Source organism: Diorhabda carinulata, chromosome 6 (genome assembly GCF_026250575.1).
Source record: "Diorhabda carinulata isolate Delta chromosome 6, icDioCari1.1, whole genome shotgun sequence".
Classification (NCBI taxonomy): Eukaryota; Metazoa; Arthropoda; class Insecta; order Coleoptera; family Chrysomelidae; genus Diorhabda; species Diorhabda carinulata.
The window spans coordinates 28,090,924-28,110,105 of NC_079465.1; the positions used below are offsets into that span (position 1 = coordinate 28,090,924).

Consider the following 19,182-nt stretch of genomic DNA (forward strand, 5'->3'; position numbering starts at 1 on the left):
AACATATGGAATGGAATATTGAAACTTTCCGAGTGTAGAATCATTCAGTACGAAAAATTTTTCAGTACAAATAAATAATTTTTTGAATACAACGAGGAAATAGCTGTTTTCGTCTATTATAAACTTCTAGTCTGCTATAACATATACTAGGAGATTCAGAGATAAAAATGTAAAAGTATTGTACAGGTAAGAAAGTATCCAGGTACAAAATACAATGAGCCCGAATTTTAGGGTAGAATGCGGTGGGGACGGGCGGCCGGCGCGGTACCTGCTATGTTCCTCAGCTTGTGAAACTTGTGACCCTGATTATTTCTCCCTAACTCTCAAATAAGTTAAGTTACGATGAATCTGACAGTGAAAAATCAGATTCCGATATTAACATTGATGGCGAATTAGATTAGTTTTCTATATTTTCAATAAAATATTATATAATGGGAAGAAATTAATTTTAATATGATTTTTCCCATATTGCCCACAATTAATCAAAAAACATTGAAATAAAGTTTATTTGGAAATTTTTCCATAATTTTGCTGTCTCTAGGAGGTATTTAAGCTTGATTGCCATAGAAAAACGACTGGATAGATTTAGGATTTTTTCCCGAGAAAACTATAGCTTTTACAAAAAAAGTATAAGGGATCTTTCTTATCGATAGAAACTTACTCTACAACATAATTTGTTCCATTTTCTTCTTTCTTCATTACAAAATGAAATAATGGGAAATTTTGAAAATAAAAATGATTTTCGAAATTTTTTTGTCTTTGAAAAATCGATAGATATTTTATATTTTAGATAGTTTTTTTTTTTAATTCATTAGTATACTTCGAAGTACTTGTAAAAACTTTTTGCTTACAACTCATTCTTTTCGTGAAAAATAACCTCCATCGACTGGGCTATTAGCCGATACTGTATTATTTATAGTAGGGGTAATTCACAAGAACAAAATGAATGTGAATAGATGAGAAAAATGGAAATGTGTCCATTAGGCTCAATATAGCTTCAAATATCATACCTTCTTGATTCAATTCTGATTATTTCAAGGAGTAGTATTGAGTTGTCATAATAGTCGATGATATTTCCATCTAATAGTTCTGGAGAATCAATTGTTAGAATTAATCATCCTATAGTAGTTTATTTCTAGTACAAATCCAAAAGGAAAATATATAATTCACAGTGGATGACCCATTTATTAGGTACATTACTAGATTTTTTGTATTACTCGATTTAGCTGAAACAATAATTGGTCATAATTCTTGCAAATACCTTCATGTTTATTATTAGAATCATACAAACAACATTATGCACAAGAAAAGCAATTTACTTGTATATAAAAGTTATGTTACGAACTTGTTCTCGACATGGATCGTGAAACAAGTCCTGTCCGGTTACAATGGAACTCTAAAATTTGGAGAATACGCCGAATCAGTTGATGTTTGTCAGCGCCGCAGTATTTTTTAGAGCTAATTCATGAAGTTATGAAGAAGAAGAGAAACATTACATCAATAAGTATATGGAATTATAGTTCATATAGTTCTGACGCTATTTGCTAAAATCACAGTTTCCTGGCATCGGCACATGCTCCAACAACATGCAAACTATTGCATGCTGTTGGAGTTACAGTCCACCAACTATCACTTGATGGAGATGAGTTCCTTGGCGATAGCCCATTTAGTAGCATCTCACAAGTTTTATATAGAGTTTATATCAGAGGAGGTTTACGACGAGGCTTAACAGTGATTTTTTCAGCCAGTACCTATACCAGATACACTTTCGTCTGCTTGTACCTAATCATGCATGAAGATGTATTCTTCTAGTTGTGATAGAAGCTAAGTTTCCAATACCCTCCACAATGTATAGGCCCTCTATTTCTTTAGCTGAAATGACAGACATGAAGAACTGGATGTTGAACTTTCTACATAGTTTTTATAGAGCTGCTCATCCGGTGCTGAAACATTGATTCGGAGAAAAAAAATACCTAAGAGTATTGCTAGTAATTGTCACTTACGTACTTTGCAAAAGTTTCACTGTTTACTTGATTCCAGTCATAATCATATGTTGGTGTTGTTTGGACTATTGAAGTTGCTTTTTTCTCATGGTTTTATCATGAGCCCACGACCGATCTCATTAGCCAGCCGTCTACGAAATTAAATTTTTCAATTGATAATTCTACAAGTTGCAGTCTCTTAAACCGATGGTGATATTCATACTAAAAATACTATTTACACTGGTGTGGAACTAAAAACTAATGTACTGGTACAACTTGGATTACCCCATTTAACTGTACAAGCCCTACCCTTTAGAAGTCGTGCAGACTCTCAACCCTAATGACCCCGAATTTTGCGGTAATGTGCTAGAAATGATGGAGGATGACACACACACACACACACACATACACACACACACACACACACAGATAACCCGTGGATGTTATGCCATGCAGCAGCTGGAGGTCACATTGGACACTTGTGATACATTAAAAAAAACTTTGGAACTTCCTCTTTTCATTGGTACAAAAATTATTCATGTAGCTTTGTACTTTAGTAAATACGAATTTATAAAAATGGGTCTATCATTTAGAATAACTCTGTATATTGAACCGAAAGAGCTAATATTCAATATCTATGAGCAAATGGATTCGCCGATATTTTCTGAAGAGTCAGCGGAAATCGGTACATCGTAGTCACTTAAGGATAGAAATATTTCAAATTCCCATCAAGAATATAAAAAAATTAATGTTTTCTTGAGGATCCGTGTAACAATTTCTTTAAAATTTAGAACATAGAGTTTATAATGCAAGATAGATGTATTTTATGCGTAGATACTTATTACAATCAACTAAAAGTATATTCTTCCCACTCCATCACTTATCGAGCCTAAACAGTATCGATAAAAAAGTTCTGTCGATATCATCAATCACTTCGGCGCCAAAAATGGTGTTATTTTGAAGTTGTTTCAAGCCCGGAAAACTCACATCCTCTTTTTAAGCAACTTTTGCATTATATTATTTCGACAGACAGGTCTGGCCGCAGGTAACAAACTCTATTCGATTGAAGAAACATCCGTTGTTCTTCTATAAAGTAAAAAGCGTTTTATCTTGCTAATTATAGATTTCTCAATGAGGAAATTATTAAATAATGAAATAAAAGAAAAATGTTTACGAAATGTATACGAAAACAAAATAATAATGGAACTTGATCTTGTAACGGAAAAATTTTCAGTTCACCAAGAATGTAAAGCCAATAAAAATTATTGTGAGCTAAAAAAATCACTTCACGTCCAATCATATCCAATATTTTACTTTTGCGTGAATGTTTGAATACTTGAACAGTTATCTTAACTCTCAACTATGGACAGCTATTTTTGTAAGACACCCACGAAGTGAAATCAATCTTTTTCTTTTGGATATCAGTAATATATAGAAATTTCTCTATTCTATCTGCCCAGTTGAATTTTGCTTTCGATTTAGTGTCTTAATCATTTGTGAAACACTCAGACTTACAGTTTTTCTAGCCCTCAACTAACAACACCTGCTTTAGTTACCCACCTATGGACCAAGAATAATGTTTTAACTAAAATTGAGTTGATTTCTGGAGCGATACTGAGGGTTCTACAGCAAAGTTGTCTGAAACGTCTTTATGCATCGCTATATCTGGCTAAGATTAAAAGAAGTTGAAACGTCAAATTTCAATCTTTTTTGAAAAATTATGGAAGAAACTACTTTTCTATTTTGCTTTTTCCCTTCTATCATCTCATGTTTGTCGTGTTGTACACTGTTGAGAAGTTTTTGATCTACTTTCCAGTCACATGCTGATTAGATCAAACTTGCTCCTAGTCTCTGATTTCAAGCCATTTCTTAATTCATTGGTCACTTAAACGTTTTCACCATAGTATGGAGTCCATGATTTCAGCTCCTTCCATTTGCTTAAAGCTTCACTCCACGAAATTTGTCTGTAGTTTAAGAAAATTACGCATTGAGGTATATTATCCTTGCATTTGAAAATTCAAATTTGTCATGCAGAATTTTAGCCAATCCACATCTTTGATTGCACCTGAAGCTTTCAAGCTGTTGACACTAAAATCTATTGAAAATTCAGGAAGTAACCAGCTCATATTTTTATCTGCTATGAACTGTGCTATTGCATTATTTTCAAACTGTAAACTTATTAGGAACTGTAGGGGCCTCAGTCCATGATGTCTATATTGGAGAAGGTTATCTTCAAACCAATACTAACATATGTTTCTCTGGTTTGTGTGGAAAGGACTAGAAAAACGGTGCTAGAAATACGCTAACTGGTGCTGAAGAGAGCAACGGAGGAGGAAAAGTTAATACCGACGGCTCCCGCTGGTACCATCTTGGACGCCTCCACAAATTAGCTTCAAAATACAGTCACCTCAAACTTCTGAAATAGCATAAATCGAAGGAATCTACTGAGGCTGTTTATTACAACGATACATAAGAAAATGAAATTTGGCTGGAGCAGAAATATGGACATTCTTCATCTAGGAAGGTACACTTTTGATTTACAAACTAAGCTGATAACCACACTCACTATGGTAAAGTTAGTTAAGACATTAGTACGCATATCTAAACACATAGTACTTATATACTATGTATAATGGTTCTGCAAACAGTGGCCCCCTAATCAAAGCTGACTGTTTTACTAACAGGACCCGGCTATTGAAATCCCTCAACCATTCAAAGGGTAACATCTTAAGCTGTGAGAGTAGTAAACAAACAATCGACAGGTTGAATTTTCGTTGTTTGATTTCTGCGTACACAAACGGTAGTACCGGATTTCCAACTTTAGTTCATTGAGGACGAAACTACGATACACATCCTTGGTAAGTTCTTATCAACATACGGAAGATAAACCTATAGAATTTGACCTCATGAAAAAGTCCTGCTCTCAAACTAATGCCATCCGGAGGATTTTCTAATGTTGCATAGCCTCCATGAGCTGAGCGACTAAGATGACTGCAGAGGATATACCCAATAAGCAATAAGCTTCAACAAAAAATCCACATTTTTAGTAATAGGTACAGTTACAAAAGCGAATCATCTTGAATGAAATGAGGTCTATTAATTTTCACATAGAAGTCATAACCATCACCCTCAAAATTACGAATAGTTACTTAGAAAGTATGACAATGCATTCAAAATTATTATTTATGTTTATGATTATTTGAATGTTAATAACAATAAAAACTAATTTCACTTCGAGTCTAATTTTCACGTTTAATATTTTAACAGGAGGAAATAAAGATTAGAGGTTTCAACATTATTCGTGATAATTGGAAATAGTTCAAATCATCCCCTCAAACTAAACTTCGTTAATTATTCAAACCAAAATAGACGCTGTTAATTTCTTCCAAAACATTTTGCGTAATTCATGAGCTAATTTGATCGATTTTACGCCTAATTTGATTTTCAAATTATTAATGTCGATACAGATTTTTGATATTTCATACTCGTTACTTTCATATAAAATCGTCCATATTCATCACAGCATTCTCAAGTTATAATTCAATATGATTCTTTCCACAAAAATAAAAATTTTTTATTATTTATGGAACATTCTGATTGTCTATTGTACTTTGTAGAGTGGAAATGGTGGTATTGGAAAATTATTTACACACTGTGAGAATTTTACAAAATTCCATTTGTCAATAACAAATTTCAAAAAAAAAAACATTTTATTCACATCACAATCACTGGATGTATGTCCTTCAATTAAATATAGGCGGTAATCCCTTTTATCAATCAGTGATATTCGGATCTAGAAAGACAGACAGTTATAAATTGACGGAACTCATCTACTCACATTGAATTCGGAAATGTGGTTGGTCGGGATACTTCTCATTAAATATTCCGCATACCTTGGAAGGTTCGAATGATTTATCATCCACTCTAATAAATATTGATATCTCAATTATTTGCGTCTGGGAAAAGTTCAGCGTCTCATTCACTCGAATGAATTTCAAATATATCAGATCAGATTTTTTCCTTATAAAATGTGATACAGTAGCTTATCTTAAGAGACATTTCGCTTTGTTGGTAGAAAAGTGACACAAGTCAAACTTAGTAAATGCTTAGTAGGGCGGTTTAAAAATTCGAAAGTGAACACAGCATCTACCAAGATATAAAAAATATTTATTCAACACTTTTTCAATCTGGATTGATGATTGATACACCCTAAATAAAAGAAAAATTCTAGCCCTTATTCGAGTTACGACACTTTTCATAGAAATTAAGCGTTACTTATTAATGTTATAATTTATGTATGATGAAAAACTGTATTAGATCATAATTTTAAGGAAATCATAGCCCTAATATGAAAATATATAAAAAATACAGTTTTATTCCTAAGAAAATTGTATAAAAATTGAAAATTTGTGTAAAACCGGCTTGTATAAATGATTGTTGATTGGAGGTTACCACCCATCATAGATTATCACAAAAGTAAAGCACTGTAATGAGATAATATTATGAAAATTAATTTAGGTTATTTTTTAAGGTAGAACGGTTACGTAGGAATTAATTTTTACCCAAACTTTTGTTTTGAGGTCCTTTAACTTCAGCTTTGTATGGAGGTAAACGCATCTGCTCATCTTTCTTTTGCGGGACACCCTGTATATTTATATGTAATATAATCATGTAGAAGAAATATAACTGATTTCAATAATACATTCAGTTGTCTTTTTGAATATATTATACACGGATTGTTTCGAAATACATGCGGGAAAATTTAGGAGGTAATTGTTCATATGAAACTGAGATGGGTCTTTCCGAAAAAAAAATTTTCTCAGCCTACCTCTTTCCGAGATATCACCCTTAAAAGCTGGTGATTGGAATTGAGTTTTTTATTTATTTTTTTTTCAAATTTCAGTAAAGCTAGAAACTATCTTTATAAAATGCCAAAATATGCTGACCTACGTCTAAGTTATATCAATTGGAACACATTCGACGACGGTTTTAAATTAATTAACATAAGCTATCTAGCAAGGATGGACACAATATTAATAGGTGAAATAGGACACCTTTTTTCAAGGTCGTTCAAACTTCCGAAAAATAACAAACACTCGAAACCGTGTAGATATTTTATTTTTATTTATATAAGTTTTGGAGTGGAACATAAAAAATTAGTAAAACGTACCTTATTCCAATGAATTTTTTGAATTGTTTTGTTGTTTGTGTTTGGTGAAATTGACCATTAATTTTAATTGGCTGTTTAGAATTTCATTTTCCAATTATTTTTCGTAAACCATCAAACATTCTACGGGTGGTCTGATTTAAATGACATATCGACAAAATGATGCCGTATCACATAATAAAGTATATTTGAACATGCCTAAGTAAGCGCCGAAAGAATACAGTAATTGCAACAAAATAAAAATCATTTTAGTAGATTCTCGAAATGGATCGCAGCATCCTCTATACGTTTTCGTTGCCGAATTGTTAATTGCCGTATTGAATTAGGGATACTTTCAGGATTGTCTCTAATAGTATTACAAAAAAATATAATTCTCTCAATTAATTCTTGTCGGTGTGAATTGTTTGTGTGAACTAGTTGCTCCAATATTCCTCAGATACGGTTATCAACGGGATTGAAATCAGATGATCCTGGAAGCCATAAAATAGAACCTTCACGTCCCATGCACCTGTTGCAATAAACATTATCTTTATTTTGTCTCATTGCCAGTAGAAAGACATCATTCGTGTTGGAAATCAAAATCCGCAAAATAATCTGTAGAAAGTCCAAATAGACCTGTCTTCTTAAAAATCCATTATAAAACTAAGAACTTACTAATTAGATATTCATGACACCAATCTACACATTAAATAGAAACCTCACCTGGAAACGATATTCTGGAGAAGCATGGGGATTTTCTACTGCCCATGCATGTTAATAACGGAAAATGTTAATCCTGCCCCTCCTTAATTCGGTTTGGTCTGTAAATAGTGTGCAGTGTTGGTCGAAGATTGTTAATCCTTCTACAAAATGGCAGCCAATTTCATGGGTACAGATGATTTTTCTGTTAGACTCAGAATTGCACAGAAACTATCATTTTTGATATGCCCATTATGAGAAAATGTACAATTGTTTTTCAAATACGAAGCACTTTATTAATCTAAGGAGCTTTCCTCAAGTTTTGTGGAGCATTCCTATTCGACTTGCCATATCGCTGAATGATATAGTGGGTTCTATTTTTACTGTAATTTCTTCCACGTAACTTTTCGCCGAATTTGGGCGTGTATGTTAATTGATCATAATTGAAACAAAATTCTCAAGAATGCTACAACAGAGCAATTTTCGTCTATGTTATGATTTATACGCCTACAAATGTAGTAGTTTCTACGTTAAGCCCTTAATATTCTCAGCTACGTCGTTATTGCACATATCCATCAATTGCGAAGTTTAATTCGCATCAAATGAACTAATCTTTCATTTCGTTTCAGGTAAAACTCGACGACTCTTCAGTACGTTACCAGAAATCCACTCGACTTTGGACACCAAGATTTTCGTTGCCATCGAGAACGGTTCTGTTGCGATCGGTCTGTAAATCATCCGCGCATTCTCACTCTTCCCGCACCATTTTGTTGCGGTGAAGCCGTTTCTCATATTATTCCGTTCTATTTCGTCGCGATGAAAGTTTACGACGAACTGAAAACCTTGTTGTGCGCTCGTTTATTAAAAAAATGGTGATGCTAACGGGAGTTTTTGGGATATAAACGTGAACAATAAACTTTTATTTCGTCAACGGTTTCACTAAAGGTACTTGGAAAATTGTTGATTCTGTTTTTATTTTCGAAAAATATGTCACATTCTGAATAAGACTAAACATCGCTACAAGACTGAATTTTCTACTATATTATACTCTAAACATTGGAAAGTTGATTGATACGAAAACCTTGAACCTAACCTTAAATAGTAGCTTGAGTCGCCTATAGCTTATGCGTACTTACAAATTGTTCCAGAAACTTTCATTAAAAATCACTATATAGAAATGAATGCCATCAAAATATAGTAAATCTTGTGATTAAGCAGATATTTTTCTAGCTACAGGTGGTTATCAATTTGTTCTACTTAAGTTTGTCTAATTAAATCCTGAATTTCCAAATTTAACTTTTAAGAACGTGCAATCCTTTCAGCACGACGTCGTAGTCGTTCTACTTGGAATAGAATGAGTATAAGTGTTGCTATTTAAGTTTTGAGGAATGGCAACACTGTTGTGGATACGTCTAATCTGACATTGCCGTCATGGAGCTTGACATTTCTGATAGTGAGGGTACTCAGAACGGTTTATCACACGAGTTGTTTACACTTGAAACAACCATCTTGGTCAAGAAATAGGATTAAATCGAGAACATCCTCGGGCGAAGATTTTCTATAACTTCTATGTGGATTAAACCAACAGCAGTTTGCCGATCAACTCGTTTTGACTTTCGTTGTTGATGCACCGAATTATGCTGGTTTCCCGAATTCAATCGTGGTACAGGATGAATATTGTGAAAGTCGTTCGTAGTTAAACTTGTATGCAATCAATATTGCATGAGCATTTGGCTATTAGAAAGATTCGTTCGCATTGGATGCCTTATAAAGTGACAATCGTTAAAAAAAGTTTGTGTCGATTGGTGCAAAGATATGCTGAAAAAATTCAAATTTGGTACACTTCGAAACAAATGGTCGCCTTTTTATGAAATTTGTCGTTACTGTCCCAATAGAGTAACGTGTAACAGTCAATTCGGGACATTACACCAGCCAAAAGACTTTGCAGAAGAAGAATTATAACATCGAATTGATGGGTCAACAAGATTTTTTCTTATTCCCGCAGATCAAAAATGAATCCCAAGGTCAACGTTTTTCTACACCTGAAGAAGCCGTTGATGCGTTCACATCACATGCTCTGGAGGTACCTTAATCGGAACAGAAAACATGCTTCGACCATTAATTCGAACGCATGCACAGGATCTTAACGAAAAATATTTTAAGAAATAATAAAGTCATATTCAATCATAGAAATTTGTTTTTATTTGTCTATGTCAAAATTTAAATATCAAACCATCGTGTGTTACAAGTTGTATTACTAAATATGGGTGATAACATTGGTTGGTTATACAGAACGCTGCTGAAGAATTGATTCCTTCTTCTAAGAAAAATTATTTTTTTTTTATAATATGAAAATACATTGTCGTCACCAATTTTGGGTTTTCACGTCTAAAATATTATTTTCAGGTAGAATTGATATTACAGATTTAAATTTGTTAATACGGGGAAAATAAGTTGTAGATAAATATTCTAGCGGACTCGGTCAGTATCAAATTAAATTTATTTCTCAATTGAAAAAATATGAAGCTGAATAAATACCCAAAAAAAACATGATTCCTTTTCAAACATTATGATGTTATTCATCGATAAGAATAAAATACACAAAAACTAAAATATCGGATGGCGTTTTGTTATAAATATGAAATTCAAGTATTTAAGTGAAAATGTTTTTGAAGTAAATTATAGCTACTTCAACTGAAACCCAACGAATAAAGATATTAATTTTCATGAGATGCGGAAATAAAAGGAAAACTCAGCAACAGGTTCTCGATTTGCTTAATGCTAAATACCCAGACAGACTTATCAGTCGATCAGCAGTCAGTGAAATTAAGAAATTAATTAGAAAAACTGGTCAAGTTGATTAAAATATACTACTAGCTAATACATGCAAATTTCAATGGTCTGTATCACGTAGTCTGAGGATCCTGATCACCATATGCATCTTATTCCTATTTGCAGGATTTATGTAGCCGTTTTCAACGCTCTATTGAAAAAATTGAGTTTTCTATAAGGCTAGATTTCACCTAATCAAAACTGATGATACTGGAGTGAGGATAATCCTGTCTGGATGATTGACGGTTCTACTCAATAGTCACCATCACAATTTTAAGGGACACACACATTGGACATTTATTTTCGTATAACTTATAGGAGAATCAAATGGTAGTAGTGGGTTATAACAAGATGGTGTCCTACCGCAATATATTCACGTGATTTTCACGAGTTCTTGAATCAGTGTATATTCGAAGGAGGATTGAGGAGGATTGGTAGACCAGGACCAATATGGGGTCTCTTAGTAACTTCTTGATTTGACACATTCGAATTCTATGGAGTTTATTCCAATTCGAATTCCTAAATAGTAGAGTTGCGAATCGACGAAATTGCAGATAAGGCTTGTACTGACTGGACTTTTTTCCTTGGATGTGAAATGGTAATCAAAACCATTCATGCAGATCACAAGTTCGCCCGATTCTATATCTCTAAATTTTTTTCTATGGGTTCGTCATAGAACAAAATTTTGTGTGTATAAACCGCGTAATCTACTGGATTCGAAAGTTGATATAATTACTCCGGAAGTTGTTGTTAATAAGTAAGAGAAATATGTTCGTCCATTTATTTCTTGTAAATGAATGAATTAAAATTGATTTTAATTTTCTCTGTGAGCATCAGTTGAGTATGATATCGCTGAATACATCATAAAAGGACCTTTGAAATAAGATATAAGAAGGCTCGCAATTTCAAAACGCTATCGTGTCAAAAGTGTTGACATCATTATTTTCTCAAACTGTCGAGAAATTTATATTATTTTATAAAATTAATTGTGGACAGCAGAATGGAATTTTCCAATAATTTGATCGCTCTTTGTATAAAGTGAAGCAAAATCGCTTTAAATATCCACAAAATAGAAAAATTCAATTATTATTGAAAATAATCAAAAAGAGTTTATCAAATACATGTAGTAATGATTTTATTGGGCTTTACAGGGTAAAAGTAAATATATAGAAAATACATTCTTCGGATTGTGGATCTTGCCATGCAAACTAGAGTATGCTGTTTTTGAAAGCTGGATTCTCACACGTCGCGCACTTAAATTTTGCAAAATAGAGTAATATCAATAAAAAATAATTTTCTGTGAAGAAACCCAAGACTTAAACAAAAATGAATTCTATGGCAATACTACAGTGTCAGTTTCAATAAAACTGAACAAGCAACGAATATACCGAATATTTTAGACACCTAGTTGAGCTACTCTAAAAAAATTAGGAAAAACTAACGATGTGTTGTTGGTCGATCGTAAATTAGAAGTGGAAGAGAGTGTGGAAGGCATGGGCATATCACATACATCAGTTCAATTTTGAATTCAATTACTTGGATATAAGATTTTCACCAGATGGATTTGCGCATTTGTCCACAAACTCAATCGATTGACAATTTTGGAAAAAAGTTTGTCGTTATTCGAACTCAATGTAGATGAGTAACATGCATCAATCCAATACATAAGATACGAAACAACAATCAAAACCTCAGAGAACCTGTTTGTAAAGGTGGTTTTGTCAATCATGGAGTCCGTTATTTCGAATGCACGTGATGCAATTGAATACCTCTAAAAGACTGGACTGATGTATGAATTTGGCCAAGAAGACAGTTTTTTTTCACCACGACTATACAAGAATTGAAGCACGTGTGTAATTTCCTACGCAAAAACCGATAATAGGGAGTTTTTTTAATTCACAAACAGGCTCTGTAATGTGGTTTCTTCACAGCGATGAAATCAACTCACGAGCAAATACTTAATTCGCAGACCTTGACACATCTTATTTCTTGGAAGAAATAAAAAAAAATTGGGGAAACGACGAGAAATGCCTCGAGCTTAAAGGATATTACACGAGTTTTTATCTAAAAACGCGAGTTTCATTTAAAAAGTCATGGACTTATTGAGTTTCTTAATTAAAATACATCATAAAAATGATACTTTTTTTATTATTATTTTTGTTTTTATTAGATATTGATAGTTACAGTGTGAAAATGGTAAGAGAATAAAATTGGAAATATGTTATTGCTGTTTCATCTATAAATCCGAACGAAAATATCTGCACTTATTGTTTCTCCTCAAACTTTTTTCAATTTTGTGGTTTCCTATATTACTCTTTTTTGTAATTCTACGTACGTGTTTCTGCCACAAGAAAAATGAATATGACTTCAATCGTTTTCTTCTAAATACCAGCTTTAGCTTAAATCCTAATGTTCATTTCGCCAGCTTGTGCCCATTTTATACGTTACTGCTTTTGACGGTCTTGTGGTTTTACTCTGTTCTTCCTACGATCGCGTATCAAAATATTTCGTTCATTTTTTATATATAATGTTATCATCAATCAAAAGCTTATATTCGTAGCTCTCTATTGTTTCGAATTCGTCATTTGGAATTACGTTTTCGTATGATTAAACTGATACATTGTTTGCATAACACACTTTTAATCTTTTCAACTTCGATTCCATACAATAGGTATAAGTTTATCTACTTGTTTGTCTTACCATTTTATCATTTATTATATTCGACAGAAATAATTTTGGAGATTATCTCAATGAAATACAATTACTTGCATTTATATTTTGAAATTTTTGGACTTAATTTCTAGGTATATATTCCCAATTTTCAATAATATGAAATTAATCTATAATGAAGGTGAATTATGCCTTTCATCTGCCTTCTATAGGTATACGGCAGTTCAATAAAGCGTATGGTCAATTGTAGTCGATAGATTTTTTCATTAGCTTCTAACGAGAATGACATATGCTCATCTTTGATGTATAAGGTAGGTAAAGAAAATATGCCCATGATGGTTATATGCCCACAACTCGTAATATCTAATTACTAGCACTACAGACTATTAGGTGGCATAGCAAGTGTTACTACCTTTTACGGCAGGTTGGTCCTGATCTGAATTTACTTTAACATTGGGAGTTGTGAGAGATGGTCTGGACTCATTTACTATCCGTGTATTATGAGAAAGGCCAGCTTTTACCACTCTTTGTAGTGAACTCTTTTCAAGACGGTAAGAACAGTGCGTTAATTTTAGTGTATTTCTCTGTTACATCACGTAATCATTAGTTTCTGTATTCTGTTACCACACTATATTGTTGTTAATATGCCCATTACTAAATAGAATTAATATCCGCACTAAGCGTAGGATCGTTACTTGAAATGATTCATCTTAAAATTTTTAAATTAAAACTTTTTCCTATATCGCCTTACAACAGCATGGGTTTGGGATCACACTGAACCGAGAAAAATCTTCAACAAGCTTCATTGGCCATTCAACATGGAGAGAAAAAAACTACTTAAGTCCTTACATGATTAAAAATATAATTAAAAGGGAGCCACTCGGAAGTCCCGAAAATGAAACCGAATTGTTGTCCAGAATCATACGACTAGACGAAGAAGGTTATCCTCTAGCCCAAGATACTGTGAGGAAAACTCAAAGCTTCTTGCACGACAAACAGTTAGCTGGTCGGTATTGGTTGAGGGCGTTCTTAAATCCTTATCCAGAAATCATTATTAGGCGGGCGCAAAATCTTAATCCGGCTAGAGCTCAGATGTTTAGTAGGTTTATTGTAAAAAATTACTTCAACAAACTAAGGAAAGTCTTATTAGAGTTTAATTGGATGGATAAACCAGAAAGAGCATACAACTTGACTGACACGGAATGTAGGTTAACATTGCATCACCATTGAAGTGTTTTGGTTGAAAAAAAGCAGAGCACGTGCACCTAATGGCCTCAGAGCACGCCCGCAGCCAAATTATCCAAAGGGCAAACGTTAATATGTTGAAACTATGTTCAACATACATGTTGTTATTAAGTACTTTCATGTTATGACGACACAAAAAAATGTTATTCATATTTTCGAGAGTCAAACGTGTTGAAATAGTTGATTTGAGAAACAAAGATGGATTTGTACCTAATGAGGTGTCAGCTATAAAGATGGCAAAACTTGGCTTGACTTGACTTATATTAAAAAAAACAGACAGCTAATATATTAGTCCAACGTCTATAGCACCATTAGTAATACAAATAATAAATGATTATGATTACTTCAATAAAGTCTAGAATTTTCAAGAATGCCTTTCATATTTTTTAGGTTTTTATAGTAGGTACCTCATCTGTCAAAGCCAAGAAAGAAAACGAATAACAAAAAAATGTAGATCCATATTTCAACTGCCTCACAATCTCTTTCCGGTGACTCTCGATGAGCTATGAGCTCTCTCAGAGATACTAATTGAATACAGCAAATTATATTAGAAATTACAGTTTCCATACAAATGCTAAATTCACTTTTTATATCAATTATTGCATAATTCTGGAATTGATAGAAAATTAGAAATACTTCCATTGATATCGAATAGATTATACCAAATACTCACTAAATAAACAAAATAATATTATTACTGTATAGTTCTTATTCCAGAATGTTTCACATTTATTTCCATCTTATCGATAATGTCGTTTTTGCCCCTATTTACAAAAAACTTTCTATTTGTAGTTAACCGCAAGACATCGAATAGTCGAGATAAGAAATGAAGAGAAAAATCTCACATAATCATCAAGAATCGGAGAAAAAGCAAAAGGACCTCGGCAGCTGGCCTCTTTATAGCTTAGTTAGCACTGTCGCCGCGTTATGTTATTTGAACGGGCTGAATGGCGATTTTGTGCACGATGACATTCCTGCTATTACACGCAATAAAGACGTTCTGGCTAATAATCCGCTCGGACACATTTTCAAGAACGATTTCTGGGGAACGCCCATGGCAGAAATATCCAGCCACAAATCTTATAGACCATTCACCGTTTTAACTTTCAGGTAAGTGATCTATTCATTTCCAACAAATGATTAAAAAAAAATGATAAAAATTGCTAAGTATTTGCAATGTTGACAAGTTTCTCCGACTTTTTATATTTTGAGTTTCGAAATAAAAAAATTCTAGGTTTGTACTCAGCAATAGCTGAATCTCAACATTGATGTTGAGCGCTATAAAAAGGTACCATATACTATAGATTTGACACATTTTAACTTACTATAAAATGTCACAATAGCACTTAAGAAGATCTATAAATCCTAAAAGATACCAGTTTGAAGTGAAAATAACGTTACATTTTCAAAAGAGATGAAGACGTTCCGTTAAATTCCTATTTTTACGTTTCAAAATGTTATGTATCTTCCTTTTGCTCGTGACAATATTTTAAAACTGATTATGTTTCAGATAAGATTCTCATGATAAATTATGACAATTTTTCAATTTGGTGGTATATTTGATACAGAGTTAATGTTACTTTCTTATCGCCATTCCCATCCCACCGATATTTATGTATACCCACGAGGTTTACTCCTTAAGTTTTGAGATAGACAAATAAAAATAAATATTTATAATTTATTATTTTTCAAAATATTTTCCCTTGCGATATAAACACTATTGCATGCGTGTGAACCAATTGTCGAAGCATTTTTTTCCTTTTCGATTGAGGTATCTCCAAAGCATTTGATTTGAACACATCAACCGCTTCTTCAGGTGTAGAAAAACGTTGACTTCGCAATTTATTTATGATCTGTGGAAAATAGATCAAATCATTGGGTGCCAAACAAAGACTGTACGGAGGAAGTTGACCGTTCAAAACCAAAACCACTCTTAGCAAACAAACGCTGAATTACTATTAAGAATTGACTATTCTACGTTGTTCTAATGGAACTGTGGCAACATGTTCGAAGGAACAGGCGACTATTTGCTTCGTGCTTCGTGCGAACAATTTTTGTTGGATTTGGCTCGTCTTAGACTCGTCAAAACCCATACAGTCTATTGTTGTTAAGTATCGGGTTCGTGTGCAGAGATCCAGGATTTGTCTCCAGTCACGATCTTATTGACGCTTTTTGAAGCATCGCAACTATTTTATTTTTTCAGCAAACAAATCTTTTTGACAGCTCATTGAATACGAGTAAAACTAATGCCAAGTATGTCACAATCTGACGGTACGTCAATTGACGATCTTGCGCACAGCATCGATGTTTTTTGGCACATGTTTTTTGGCACAATACCGATTTTGGGCAACCATGATTGTTCAAGATGGTGCTTTATCACTCGAAGTCGAAGGAAGTTCATCGGCACTCGCTGTTCTTTTAATCCACGTCGAATGTCAAGAAAATATTCGCGGTTTAGTTTCATTCATTGACCAAGATCAGTGTTCCATGTATCTGTAAACAACTCAATAGTACTCTTATGATAATAGGTACACTATTAAAAATGTTAAACTTTAAGATGGTGATCTAGATTTGACATTTTCACGTCAGTGTTGCCATATCTTAAAACTTAAGTAGTAACCCTCGTATTCTTACCAGGACCGGTAATCAGAAAAACTGGAATTTTTCACACAAGTTGGAAAACAGCGGAGAAGCTACATTTTCTTGGATAAAAATTATTAAATAAGTAATTTATCACTATTAGCTCTTTTCACATATAATTGTTGGTATTTTATATTTTTTTGTAAGTATATTCCATATTTTCCGCATATTTTATTTGTTATATTGCATTTCGGCAGCTTATATTTGCAATTGTGGCAATGATTATAATGATTTTCCATTTCTATCCAGGCCATTGGTATTCCAAAGGGTAGGATGAGCATAATATGGAGAAATGAGTAGTTCAGCAGGGATCCCTTCCTTAAATGCGTCCCTCTAATATCGTTTATAATTAGCTTTCAAGAAGTCCGTTTTTTCTCAATCGATAACATCAATATCCATTTTCAGATCCAATAGGTGAATATAATTTAAATTGAAATATTTCTGATGTTATGGAGATTATGAGTCCTTTATTATTGTCCTTGAGAAAGACAATGAATTTTCTAGAAAACCATACCAGGCTACATCTAAAAATAGAGTGACATGATAAATGAAACAGATACATCAATGTTGGAAATTGGAGAAGCGTTAAAACATCAGAAGAAATCTTATATAATCATCAATTTTTTTTTCTCCAAGTCCACGTGTTGTTTTCTTTTCTATGAAATATGAACAAGTAATAAAAATCTAATCCATTTCCTATCATAAAAAAAGATTACATGTGTCACAGAAAGAACAGTTCCTTGAAAAAGACAACTAATAATATTGACATACACTTTTGGTGTGAAGATAATATATTGGATTCACTGGCATAGAAATATGATGACAAATATATAAAGAGATATATGGTATTGGGAAATATCTCATAGAATATAAAAGTTGAATTTCCAATTAACTAAAATCCATTACAGTAGTGTGAAATTAGAATAGAACGATGCAATAAATTATAATGAACTTAACTGAATTCCCAATTCAAAATTCCAGTGAATTATTCTGTTTTGGTTTGGTGAGCACATCCAACAATTGACAAAGTTAGATAGGGCATTCATAAATATTCCAAAACACAATCTATTGTACCCCCAACGGCGCAAAGAAAATATAATTTTCTATCTTACGGTTGCGGATCATAAAGACATCTCTGCACATAATGAAATACTTATTCTGTGGTTGTTCTCAATAAAATTCTTGTTGGTCGTTTTATGAATTAAATCACCAACGTATGAATACATTAAAAATGTTGAAACTAAAGATTTATTCATAAAAATATGATACAATAATACAAATAATAACGTCTTAGTTCATGGAGCCATTCAACTTATCACGAGCTTAAATTCTAATAGAGCACTCAATTTCTGAAACAATTACGTTTGAGGGCAAAGTACGAAATATGCCATTTTATTATTTTTTTCTTTCTCGGAGTGGAAAATTTGATTTGAAAACTTACTTCAGTATATTCCGTTTCAGCTTCACTTGGTTGTCTGTGCTTATGCCCATATTCTTAATTTAATGTCAAACCTCGGTCAGTTGGTATGTAGTGTATCAGAAAAGTCAATTCATCTTTGATTCCTAGTGTCTTTATCAAAACTGAAGTTTTTCTTCATATTTATGAACCAATTTCGAAACATATTCTCAGTCCCCAAATGCATCATAGCAGCAATTGAGAGACTATGCAATTCCGAAATATCAGAATAGTGGATAACTTTGATAAATATTAGTAGATTTACATTATTTATAGACCTCCTAGGATATGAGTCGGCTGATTGTATTTTAATATGTTCTTTCAGATAAAAACATTTTTAAGAAATCGAAATACGCTAAGATTCTCAATGTATTTACATCGTGAGTGAATATCCCTTCGCAAACGTAGTCTTTCTCCAAATTCTCTGTATCAGAAAGAATCTCATGTGTTTTACCATGATCTTCATCACTAGGAAAAGAGTTCAAAGCTATGACACCAGTATTTGGTATAAT

General features: G+C 33.0%; 1 protein-coding gene across 2 annotated transcripts in view; it reads left to right on the forward strand.

The window, feature by feature from the left end:
* LOC130895245 (protein O-mannosyl-transferase TMTC1-like) overlaps positions 1-19,182 on the forward strand; it is a 310,078-nt gene that overhangs the window by 62,610 nt on the left and 228,286 nt on the right. The window contains exons 2-3 of one of the 2 annotated variants that reach the window (XM_057802455.1): positions 8,457-8,772; positions 15,367-15,684. In XM_057802455.1, coding sequence (XP_057658438.1) covers positions 15,401-15,684 — 284 coding nt within the window. In that variant the 5' untranslated portion in view covers positions 8,457-8,772; positions 15,367-15,400. The remainder of the gene's footprint in view (positions 1-8,456; positions 8,773-15,366; positions 15,685-19,182) is intronic. The other variant, XM_057802456.1, reaches the window with a different exon arrangement.